This window comes from Nannobrachium achirus, assembly GCF_963921795.1.
Source record: "Nannobrachium achirus genome assembly, chromosome: 11".
Taxonomy (NCBI): Eukaryota; Metazoa; Chordata; class Actinopteri; order Myctophiformes; family Myctophidae; genus Nannobrachium; species Nannobrachium achirus.
Genome location: NC_137820.1, coordinates 13240915 through 13253870, shown reverse-complemented (window position 1 = coordinate 13253870; position 12956 = coordinate 13240915). Strand labels below are relative to the sequence as shown.

At 41.1% G+C, this 12956-nt stretch overlaps 1 protein-coding gene across 1 annotated transcript in view; it reads right to left on the bottom strand.

Moving 5' to 3' along the window:
• fanca (FA complementation group A) overlaps nt 1-12751 on the bottom strand; it is a 37698-nt gene extending 24947 nt beyond the window's left edge. Inside the window, exons 1-13 of the mRNA XM_080736863.1 lie at nt 12622-12751; nt 10192-10304; nt 8667-8763; nt 6514-6665; nt 5844-5939; nt 5613-5686; nt 5370-5482; nt 4214-4297; nt 4020-4083; nt 3175-3287; nt 2955-3031; nt 2470-2611; nt 2185-2318 (exon numbers count right to left, since the gene is read on the bottom strand). Coding sequence (XP_080592989.1) covers nt 2185-2318; nt 2470-2611; nt 2955-3031; nt 3175-3287; nt 4020-4083; nt 4214-4297; nt 5370-5482; nt 5613-5686; nt 5844-5939; nt 6514-6665; nt 8667-8763; nt 10192-10304; nt 12622-12685 — 1323 coding nt within the window. The 5' untranslated portion in view covers nt 12686-12751. The remainder of the gene's footprint in view (nt 1-2184; nt 2319-2469; nt 2612-2954; nt 3032-3174; nt 3288-4019; nt 4084-4213; nt 4298-5369; nt 5483-5612; nt 5687-5843; nt 5940-6513; nt 6666-8666; nt 8764-10191; nt 10305-12621) is intronic.
• Nucleotides 12752-12956: the final 205 nt, after the last annotated feature.

Here is a 12956-nt window from a genome sequence, read left to right as displayed (position 1 = left end):
GGCGCTCATAAACGCACAGCAGTAAAGACAGTGATGTCACTGAAAAGCGACAGGTTCTGTGTCTGCCGTTTCCACTCTTCTCTGTTAACATTATGGGTAACTCATTCAAGTGGCAAATTAAACGTGACACACATCATGTATTTAGCAAACAAGAAGATATGTTGTCAGGTTCAGGCCATACATCTGGAAACATATTTTTATTTAAATCAACATAGTCTGCAGTTCGTGTAGGATTATTTTAATATTAGGCTAACCACAGCTGAATTGCAATGACTTTCTATGGACTGGTTTGCAGTGCACCATTCTCCCTTACCCGAAGTGGGGCCGCTGTTTCAATTGTGGGCGTGAATTTGTAGGAGCCCGTGTGTCTCTATTGGGCCTGTGTGTTCTCTAGAGCGCAATGGCCTTTGAAAACCACCAGGTGGTGGTCTCCTACTATCTGATGGACAAATAGAAGAAGGAAGAGACACGTCCATTTTTTTTGGTCCGGGCCTTGTTGTTTACATTTTGGCCAGGCCTTTTTGCTAACATGCTATAACACTTCAGAGCCCTGGCGATCGCTATCAAGGGCTCTGATCGCCGAATGGATGGCATGGTTAGAACCGCGTTATTTTTTCGAGTTTTTTTGAGTACTTATAGTTCGTCTGGGAAGCACGGAAAGTGTATAAACGAACGTTTTAAGATTAACATTAAAACGGCCGGAACCAATGTTCGGTTATACCGGTTTTCCCGTCGGACTGTGTTCACCGGTGCTACAGTCAAATCGGTCGTGGCGCTCCGGTCACGGAGGCTAACGGCTAACTTCTAGAGCGATTTTTTTGAAATTACAATTATGGTATGAAAGATAAAACTTTTGATTAATTAAAAAGACGTAAAGTGCGTTTATGGCACTGGAGATCAAAGACGTATAGTACGTTTATGGCATAATATGAGTTAATTTACTACCGGTATATAGGAATAAAATACAAAAAATAAATATGCTTTAAGTAACATGTGAGGGGTCAAACTAGGGGGTTTTCCTGATGCTGAATCCATTGCAAGCATTTGTTTGGCATGAAAAACATTCCTTGGGCTAAAAACGGACCCACAAAACGATGTTTTAGTGATGAATCATCACTTTTCACTGTTTTGTAGGGGCCATTTGTAGCCCAAGGAATGTTCGTGCAAAACAAATGCTTGCAATGGATTCAGCATCATGAAAAACCCCTAGTTTGACCCCTCACATCCATCCATTATATAATTAGAGAAAGAGGTCAGTCAGTCAGTCAGTAGGTCAGTCACAATGCATTTCCACCTTTATCTCTTCAGCAACTGATCCCAATTTTCACATGGCATTGGCCATTAGCATTATACAGACGCTGACGGAGCCCGATTTTCATTTTTCCCAAATTCAAGCTATTCATTAGCGTTTCTTCACCACTTCTGTACAGCACAGCCTGTTCAGCTCAGCCTGTTGTCAGGGTTACGGTCTGTTCCTCCAGGCCATGGGATCCCATAGCCCCACACACACCTCTCACAGTTAGGAATGTTGCAGTGAAGAGACACACATTCTCTCTCTCTCGCATGGGTCATGCATGCACCGGGTCATCTTCCAACGGGTATGGAAATCATAAATACACTCCTCCATGGGCTGCTCCTTACATTATGATGCTCCCACATATTCTCACGCACGCACCAGTTACAGTAACTTTCCCCACAACCCACACATATTTTGGAGCACATATCTTTGTACGGGTAAGGTCTAGTGCTACTTAAAGCATATTTATTTTTTGTATTTTTTTCGTGCATAGTAAATTAATGGAACACAAACACAAATCAGTTTTTTTGTGAGGTTTCCCCCGGGAGTTGAAATTCAACCTTTTAGTATATATTATTACACACCTTTAGAAACACATTGGTGAAGAAATTTCTTGGTAACGATTTACTTCGCAGATTTTCTTATGTTCCCCTTACTATCAATGCACAGTTGCAGTTGCGATTGGGTCACCAAAATCAGTAGTTTCTTCCTCTTGGGAGTATGAATGTGCACAGAAATTGTCACGGCAATCTGGCCAATACTTTTTGAGATATCAATAGACAGACAAAACCTAGTTCCACCTATTTCAGGAGGAAGAGTCCACAATACACAAGAAAATAATTCAAGGTATACATCTTGCCAGTTTCCGCCTAACTAAATAAACAAACCTTGAACCAGTCGCTATAGGAGGGGAAGAACGCAGGGCCCTCTAGTGCCCCCTGACGTGCCAGAAGGAATGCAGTGATCATGTACTCCAAGTCATAACTTTCAAATGCTGAACTCAGCAATCTGGATAACATCTCTGAGGGGGACAAAAACAGACAATGGCTTGGTCTACAATTTTATTTATTTTAAAAAGTATTTAACAAATATACAATTGATGCTAAAATGTGTTTTGGGAGGTACACAACGTGCATGTGTGTGTGTGTGTGTGTGTGTGTGTGTGTGTCTACCTCTGAGGCTTGGCTGGGCATAGGGATTATACACCAGCAGAGTAGAAAGGAAGGAGAGGACATGTTGCCAGTTGATCTCATGGGTCTCCATCACCTGCTGCAGGTGACAGAGCAGCTTCTCTACACTGAAGATTACTGCCAGCTGCAAAACACAGTGCACACGCGCGCACACACGCTCGCAGACACACACACACACACACACACACACACACACACACACACACACACACACACACACACACACACACACACACACACACACACACACACACACACACACACACACACACACACACACACACACACACACACACACACACACACACACACACACACACATTAAAGAACATAACTGATTTCCTGCAATAGATTTTATAATGCCTCTTAAAAAAGTACCAGTTAAAAAACATCACAGATGAGATTATGTATGAAGTGTTTTACATCATTAACATCAGTTGAAGAACACTTGAATTCCATTTATTTACCTTGCGAAAAATGGAGATCAGCAACTTATTGCTTTTGGCAAAGCTCCACCCATTCTGCATGGCTATGGCTTCTGACACTGAAGAAATATGTTTGCATTTTATCTTTTACTGTTTCACTTTGTCCTTCAGCAAACTGAGTCACCATGATAATGAAAGGCCGGTAGCATTGTGAAAGAAAATGGTAGACAAGAGTATCACCATCAAATGTGATTAACTTTACCTGTGAGGCGAGGTTTATAGGTGAGAGTGTGTGTGAGGGAGTGTGTGAAGAAACGATGTAGAGCTTCTGGTGCTACAGACACACCACACAACGAAGCATCAAACAACTGAATCCTGTGCAAACAGGGAGTGCGTGGGAGTGAAATAGAGAACAGAGGGATGTGGAGACAGAGCCACAGGCAGATAGATGGAGAACAATAAAGCAGTTAAAATATGTGTTTATCTATGATTCACACTGCTACTGTCTTGATCAGACCTCTCTAAATAACGCACACCCATTTCCACCAGACAAGTTTTCTGCCATGTTGTGTTTTCTTTGCAAAACAGTTTTTGCTAATACTCCAATCAGTTTTGTCCAAACCTCACTGGTACACATTTTCTCTGTAGTCATGTGATCAAGATTTTTCAAATTCTATCATGATTGACTTCCAAAGTTTGCTGGAGGCCCGTTTTCGCCATGCTACATTCCCCGCTGGTATATGCATAGTGTTTTCTCACACACACACACACACACACACACACACACACACACACACACACACACACACACACACACACACACACACACACACACACACACACACACACACACACACACACACACACACACACACACACACACACACACGGGGGGGGGAATATATATATATTTTTTTTTACTACTCCTACAGATTCTGTTATTCTGATATTGCAACAATATCGATATCAATATACAGGTATTTGGTCAAAAATATTGTGATATTTGATTTTGTCCATATCGCAGAGCAGTAAAAAAAAAAGAGTTTCATAACCAACAAAAACAACACTGATAACAAACTAAAAACCTCTGCTAAATGCTTCTCTCACCATAGCTCAGCTGCAGTTCCAGCAGACTGTGTGGACTGTTTGTTATCCAAGGTGTCTAAAACCCCTGAAGGAGATGGGAAATAATCATCATAAGGTTAAAAGCTGGATTTACAAATGCAAACTAAATTACTTTAGTGTTCACTAGCGCTCAGCTTCGAGGATATGGAGATTGAGAATGAGAATGGCGCACTCACAGGAGAGCATGTCGTCCAGTAAAGAACAACAAAACAGGGAGAGCCTCCGGTTGGTTGCACCTGTGTCCTGGATCTCCTCAAAGGCTGTTCCCACCAAGATGCCTAACACAGCTGAAACACACACACACACACATACACACACACACACACACACACATACACACACACACATACACAGATTCATGACTCCTCAGCCATAAGGGACACGGTATCAAAAAAAGCAAGTGCCTTCCTCAAAGGCAACTTTATTAACTCATACTCTGCGATCCCCGTCGAAACCGTTGATTTCCCGCTGTACCTCTCTGCGATGCCCGTCGTTCCCGGAAATTTAATTAGCTTTAATCATTATGAAACAATTAAAAGTATGATCGCTGTATATGGCCGCTTCGGAGTCTTAGGCCCGCCCCCTAACTGTATCCTGCCGTATTTCCGGTCTGGACCGAATCTAGCTTTCCGTATCCTGTCTGAGCCTGGGCCATAGTCCCGCCTCCATTGGTTTACATTGTAACAGAAGAGGAAGCTACTCGGTGATGGAAAGCTTGTTTTTCAATCCGATTTTTGCGTTTGGAAACTTTGATCCAGTCTCTACACGCCTGGATTATGATCCCCGCACATATTGTGCGTTTTGTGCGCGAACGTGTCCACGTGTTACCATAGCGCACAGCTGGCTTTTTTCAATGTTTTTTCATGTAAACACTGGCGGATAAGCAGGGATACAGCGTGGCAACGGATATGTCTATTTCAATGGGGTTTTTTTTATTCGAAAGCTGTCACCGAGTCTACACGTCTACTAGATGGGTCGCGCACAGATTGTGCACGATGCGTGCGCGTGCCCACGTTAAAAGGTAAGGACAATTTGGCAGCTGCTTACTACAGCTATGTTTAAAATGGCAGCAAAATTGTTAATAGTAGGTAGCCTTCGCACAGTCAGGACTACAACGGTTTATTATTAAAATGTAATAACTTAATTCGTATTAGCCTTTCATACACAGATAACTTCCCAAAGAAATATGCCCTACTATAGATACAAACATGAGGCCAATAGATAATAAGTAGAAAAGTGCTCTACTCTGAGCTCTTCTATTAATAATTATTATTAGTTTGACGACCAATTCAAATGTACTATGACATCTGAGAAAACACTGTGGTGTCTTACTTGACAGAATTGTATTCTGTTGAGCCTGTCTCCCCTCCTGCTGGTCTTCTGGCGCTGTCCAACCACAAAGAGCTTTCAACTCAGACAACAACCATGACTTCACCCCTTCATCACTGAAGAGAGGACAATGAACAAGATGAAGTACAAAGGAAACGATAACAGTATTATTATGTAAGTGTAAATAAAAAGTTGATATACTGTATAACACAAACTTAAAATGTAAGAAATGTTTCTCTCCTTTACCTCTCTAGTATGTACTTGAAAGTAAGTATGTTGTAAGAGTGAAGATGGTGTACCACCTCCAGCTTGGGCTGCGTCTGTATGAAACAGCAAGTACAATACAATTAGATCATTCATCCATCCATCGATAGTTTTGCTTCCATGTCTGTGTCTGGATGCATAGTATGGATGGATATACACATGGCATGCATTTATTCACACATACATAAAGTACTCATGCACATATGTCCACACCTGATTCTTCCAGTACTCCTGCCAAAACAACTTGGGGCAGAAGGCTCCAAGAGATAACAACTCTCTTGTGGTCTGCAGCAGAACATTCAGATGATTCTGGACGAGAGAGAAACATACAGAAAGGGAACGCTCAATGAATGAAAGAGCAGTAGTGAAAATGATTTAGATTTAACAAAACTACTAACTAGGGCATTCACGAATAGTGATTTTTAGTATTCGAATTATTCGACCTCAAAGTATTCGAATAGTCGAATATTCGACAGGACTGGCAAAATTAAGTAAGCAAGAGGCGGACATTGTGAAAATAGCCGATCTACATGCTCACAGAGCATGTAGATCTGCTATTTTCACAATATTTATCTGCAGAACCGAGTCACATTAAATGTAATACCTACAAATCCAAGTGCTTGTCAGGGTGGGGGTCCCCAGTTCAAATATGTTTATTTTGGGGGTCACAGCCTAAAAAGGTTTGAGAACCCCTGGTAAAGAGCATTAACAAATTCATCCACCAGGGGCATTGACAACTCATGACTTCCTATCTAGCCAAACTTTATAAACTATATATTTCTTAAAGAGAAAACAATAAAAATAAGTGAATATTCGACTTCGGTGAACAACGTCGAATAGTGACTTTGATATTCGAATATTTGGTGAATGCCCTACTACTAACCCGCTTGGAGGAGGTGAGCAGAGCTCCGCTGTTCACCCGTTCCTCCTCCCCATCGTCTCCAGTCACCTCCACCAGTCTCTCCACCACCAGTTTGACTGACAGAGCCACCACTGGGACACCTTGCTGCCCGGCCTGACGTCTCAGCTCAGACACTGGGAAGTACAGAGACACACTACTACTATATGATATGCACAGACATTAAAGTACAACTTTTGTTTTTTTTACAACAAGGGTTCATATTTTAGATAGATGAGTGTTAAAATGTTTTCATTTACTGCTTTCTATTGTTTTATCGATTTTAGTATTTTGATTTCAGTGGGTGGGGGCATGCGTACAAGTGGCTAAAGTAAGTCATTTACCATGAGAGGGAATGGGTTCTTGGCTGATTTACCACTGTTTCAGGGTTGTGGCACGAGACGAAGCCGAGTGCCAAACCACCCTGAAAAAGTGGTAAATCAGCCAACAGCCCACGACCCTCGAATGGTAAATTGCTTTTCTACCACTTCTACCATATAAATGAAAGAAAACACAGTTGTAACTTGCAGGATCTTGGAAATGTTCCAACTGCAACACAACAGTGGGCAGGGTCCATGAGCCAACTCAAGGTTGTTGACTGATTTACCACTGTTTTAAGCCAATCAGAAATTCAGAATCCAGTATCTGAACATGTGACCACAAAAAGTGGTAGAATATGTCTTTTTAAACACAATAAGCCGGCAATTTCTTTGTTACTATTTACACCAGCCCCCATAAGTCACACACCCAACCTGGGGGCATGCATGCAAATCTAAATCGTTAAAATCACTAAAACAATAGAAAGAACTAAATGAAAACATTAACATTAACACTCATCTTTTCTTTTCTCCAACGACTATCTAAAATATGAACCATAAAGAGAAGGACAGATAAATCACACACACACACACACACACACACACACACACACACACACACACACACACACACACACACACACACACACACACACACACACACACACACACACACACACACACACACACACACAGCAATTGGACGCTGCGTTCAGGATTTGAAGCAATCAAAATGGGCCGTACTGCAAACTTTGGAAGCCAATCAGGATGGAATATGAAAAATCAGACAGATCCGTCTTGATCACATGACTATAGAGATAATGTGTACTGACTGGTGTGGTTTGGACAAACTCTGTAGGAGTAATATGACGAAAATGTGTTTAGCAAAAATCTATATATCCTACATATAAATGGAGAGTCTAACACTCTCAGTCAGTCAGCTCAATGCATTTCCACGTTTATCTATTCACTCGCTTCAGCAACTGATCCCAACTTTCCCATGGCATTATATATATACGATTTTCATTTTCCCCAAATTCAAGCTGTTTATTAGCGTTTTCTTCACACTTCTGTTCAACTCTATGGCTGAGTCTGTTGTCAGGGTTACGGTCCTGTCCTCCGGGCCATGGGATCTGTAGCCACACACCTCATCTCACCTCACCTTACCTCAGCTCACCTCTCAACTCACCTCTCACTCACCTAACCTCACCTCAGCTCACACATACATACTTAGGATGCGTGGGTCACACATGCACTGAGTGCATTTGATGTGTTGTAACCATCTCATCTTCCAACGGGTATGGAATAACTATGTGGAAGCAAGCGCATACATAATCCCCATACTGCTATTCACCTAATTTTGCTGTTAAATTATTTTTATTCATCATAAATATACACTCCTCCATGGACTGCTCCCACATATTCTCATTTTTCCATAACCCACACTCTGCACATATTTTGGAGCATATATCTTCGAACGGGTAAAGTAGCTATAAACGGATGGACAGGGGTGAAAACATAGTCTCAAGCCAAGCCTTCGGCCTGGCGGAGACAACAGTCAGGATGGTTTCACCAATGTTGCACCAACACCATTATTTGTGGTCAGGGTAGTACTTCACAATATAATTTGCAGACTGCACAGTTCCAGTTTAAGTGCATGCAATCAAAATGGTCACACCTTAAAGCCTTTCAGTTCATATACATACACAGTACACGCACGCACGCACGCACGCACACGCGCACACGCACACACACACACACACACACACACACACAAAAACAACTCGGTTGCATCAGTGTTATTGCATTACTAGGACTCACCCAGGAGTGATCCCGCAGTTGGTAGTGTGAGGCCCCCAGGGGCTGTTACTTCCACTCTTGCTTTCTCCTTACATACAACATTGGATGGAGTGGAACTCTATACAGAGTGGGAATGGAAACATTAAGAAGGAAAAGATGTGTAGGACATGCATATTCGATGTGGCAAGCATTCCGAATGCACAATGTCATAGACTGACTTCAATGAAAAGTACAATGAAATTAACAAAGTACTTTGATAACAGGAACAACAGTTATTACATAACCATGGGGCATGCATTCCAAACAGGCATTGTCCTAGTACAAATAATTGTGATTAATGATTTTATTGGTGTTTTTGGCATTGAACATTGGAACATAATATATATAAACCAGTAAGACGCCTAAGGGCGAAAAGCACAAGGCGGGATTCGCACAGGACAGAATTCATTTGCAAGTGTGATTCGAGTTGCGGTTGGCTGCGGGCATTCCCAGATATGGGCTTAATATTGATGGCATAAAAGGGATTCTATTAGTGTGGTTGCTCTGCCTGCATCATCTTGGAATCAGATGTAGAGCAGGGATGTCCATTTATGGGCATAAACGGAACAAGGACAAATTCATTTGCAAGTGTGACTCGTGTCGCGGCAACCACACTGGTTAAACTGACACAATATGTCCATATATGGGCATTCCCAGATATGGGCTTAATATTGATTGGCATAAAAGGGATTATATTAGTGTGGTTGCCCTAACAGAGCATTATCTGGGAATGTAGAGGTCAGCTCCATATATGGAGATCTAGGTGATGATCCTGTCGTCTCCATTTATGGATATCCAGGGTTTCCCTTTTCTGATAATTTTGTCCACCTGTTTTTATGTGACATAGATCCACATAGAACCCACGCTGTTGTTAATCGCTTTCTTTTAATTACGGCGTGGCTCTGCAGGAGGCTAGCATCTAAGAAGGTTCTTGTGTGCGTTTCCTCTGAGCTAATATTGCATACCGCTGGACCAAACAACACCAAACTTGTAGTGTATGCTGTCAGGAGGCAAAAGAAGTAACTCAAAGCATTTTTCACGACTATAATATATATATCGTCGTTGTCGGGTGGAAACCTTGTATGTCCAAAACCGTTCGTTTTGTATTTATCATTTTAAAAATGATTTAACTAGTGAAAACAGACGATCTACAAGCACATAACGCCTCGCACCGCGAGGCGTTGTGTGCTTGTAGATCTGCTGTTTTCACTACTTTTGTGCGACGGCCTTGTATGATGAAGCAGGGCTTTACTTTGCGAAAGTATGTACAAATTTGAAACTTGGAGATACGAGGTTTCCACCCGACAACGACGATATTTTAATATTTAATATATTTTCAAATATTTTACTTAATTTTATAGTGGAAGTAAATGGGGTCAGATTGTCTGAAACAAATAGTTCATACTAGATAATATATGCAACAATATAATAATTCATCATGCAGCCTTACAGGGGGTTAAATTTATAATAAGACTTAATCAAACAACAGTCTCACTGGTCCACACACCCCGACTTCGAGGAGCAGGCTGGCAAGGTTCTGGTTCTGGGTCAATAGCTGGATTGCCGCTTCTTGTAGCCGATGCGAATCTTCTTGTTTAGGTCTCTTGATGACACGATCAGCTGGGTGTATATACATGGAGGAGCAACACAATCATTATGATGACGCATGCATTTGTTTCCTAGTTCTTGGTGTATCAGTTACAGTGTACAACGCAACGTATATGATACTTTACCGTAACTTTATCTGAACAGAGTAAAAATGATTTTGTAAATATTTGATGGAAATACTATTTATAGGGATGGGGTTTGAAACAATATACCGTCATAGGACTGAAATGGAGGACTGGCGTGACTCAGTCACAGACAGTGTCTAGGACCACAAGACCACAAGTCATCGGTCTTGTATCAAGGCTAAGTGTGTCTTTTCTTATGTTTAAAAATAGCTTGAAGTCACTTTACTTTAGAACAGTGGTTTTTAACCATTGGTCCGGGGACCACCACCAGTGGTCCTTGACTGGGCCAGTTGATGGAGTGTGGTAAACAAATGGACCCTTGTAGATCTTTAACTCTTGAGAGAGTAAAATTAAACATTTGGTTTCATTTTACGCTCTCAAGAGTTCAATTATTGTAAAACATCTGTATTACTCCATTTACAATAAGTCTACACAACTAGAAAATATTGTTCCTTCGAAACAATTGTGGGCTCGCTTCAAGCCAGAAAACAATGGCTATAAAAGTACACAATGTCAAGATCGCAGGCAGTGCTCTCTTTGACGTTACTGACGTCAAAGATTGGTCCATTTTGTTCCAAAAATGTGTTGTGCAAAAGTTGACCTGCTGGTGGCGCTATAACAGGCCAATGTGAGAAGGGTGGTATCTGTTCCTTGACCTATTGGGAATGTGCTTGCAAGATGATTTAGAGGCAGAAGAATAATTTGCATAAAACTGCAATATTCATTGAATTATTAAAAAAGCATGTTTACATTTTAAAGAAATCCGATCTGACAGATCTTTAGATATCGGTCCAAAGTTCACGTAAAAAAAGTTTTGTGCACGTGGAGCGAAAATTCCAGAATAAAAGCGGGTTTACGCGTTTTACAAACTGCTCAAAATGGCGGAAAATCGAAGGGCGGCGCTTACTTAACAATGACACAGATGTCTTCCGCTCGAGTCAAAGCACGCGTGTAAGCAAGTTGCATGACTTCAAACGAAACGAGTCATGACTTATGCCCGTTTGAAGTTTGAAATTTCAAACGCTTCGTATAGCGCCCCCCTTTGGCCGATTGGAATAAAATTGGTTTCAGTGATACTTTGACTAACCCTCTACATCTTTGCCAAATGCCATGAACGTGTAACTTTGCATGTATGATTTAGAGGCCGAAGAATAATTTGCATAAAACCGCAATATACATTGAATTATTAAAAAATTATATTTCACTTTAAAAGAAATCCGCCGAGATAAATCTGACCGTATTGGTCCAAAGTTCATGTAAAAAAAAGTTTCGTGCGCGTAACGAAAAAAAACCAGGAGGAGATAGATTTTTACTGTTTTTCATATAATTCCGAATTGTGGGAGACCTAAAGGTCAGAGGTCAAAAGTTAGAGGGTAAAAGTTGTTCGGCATGAGGAGACGCATAAGTGTATACAGGTTTCATGGCTGTATGTATAACACAGCATGAGCTATACCTGTTCAAAGATCGCACTTTCGAAGGCTTCCTACAGCGCCACCATTTGGCCGATTGCTATAGAAAATAATAGCACACTTCGCCACTGTAAACTGAACACATTGATGTTTTTATTTTCATTTTCTCACTAAGTATGTAGGAGTAGAACGGAACCGAAGTTCCCGTCTACAGTATGCATGATAGATAAATAATGACAAGAACTAAAGTGTGCTCGCCTATAGGCGAGCCCACAATTAGAGAATGTAGACGAATTGTTATTTTGGTCAATTCTTGCCTGTCATCTCTCTTATAGTATTGTATAGTATTACATCAATCACATCACAGCATGGAATCGTGGATGAAATCTTTTAGGTTTTGGGTCTGAGAGGCTACATCTCATTGATTGATTGATTGATTGATTGAAGACTTTATAGGTTTGCATAGGAAAACTAGACTACTGGTTTTATCTGTCTGTCATTCAATGTTATATGAGTTTTTAAAAACAAGGATCTCAATGTAAATAAGCCATGTGCCTTCCTGAACTTATCATTTTAGTTCAAGTGAACTGTACTGTCATGACTGTACCTTATCCTATGCAAACTTCTATCTATCTATCAATCAATCAAAAACAAGGTCAACTAAAAAGATTAACACCACAAGAATCAAACGGTGGTCCGTGGCTCAAATGCCGAATTAATGGACCTTGATAATTTGAAAAGGGTTGAAAACCATTGCTTTAGATTTAGAAGTTTCGAGTGCAACACACAACTCACCAAGGAGGCTGGACAGCGTCCTTTTTTGACAGACGGACTCACACTGAGACACACTCAGTGACATTCTTGCTTTGCGTATATAAAAAAACAACAACGATATATTCTAGTTACTGTGTTGACAGCTAACACAGCATTTGGTTACAAAAGCAAATAAGCATTTACTCGATTATTATCAGACGAATTGAGTGACGAACTGGAGATAAACTGTTGTTGTCATTTTCTTCCATACTCCCATGTTTCCTCGCGCTCTTCTCTCCCATTGGTCCGTGTGAGCCAATGGAGACAATGCAGAAACAACATCACGTCCGGGCAAGCAAAAATTAACCCCGAGTTCG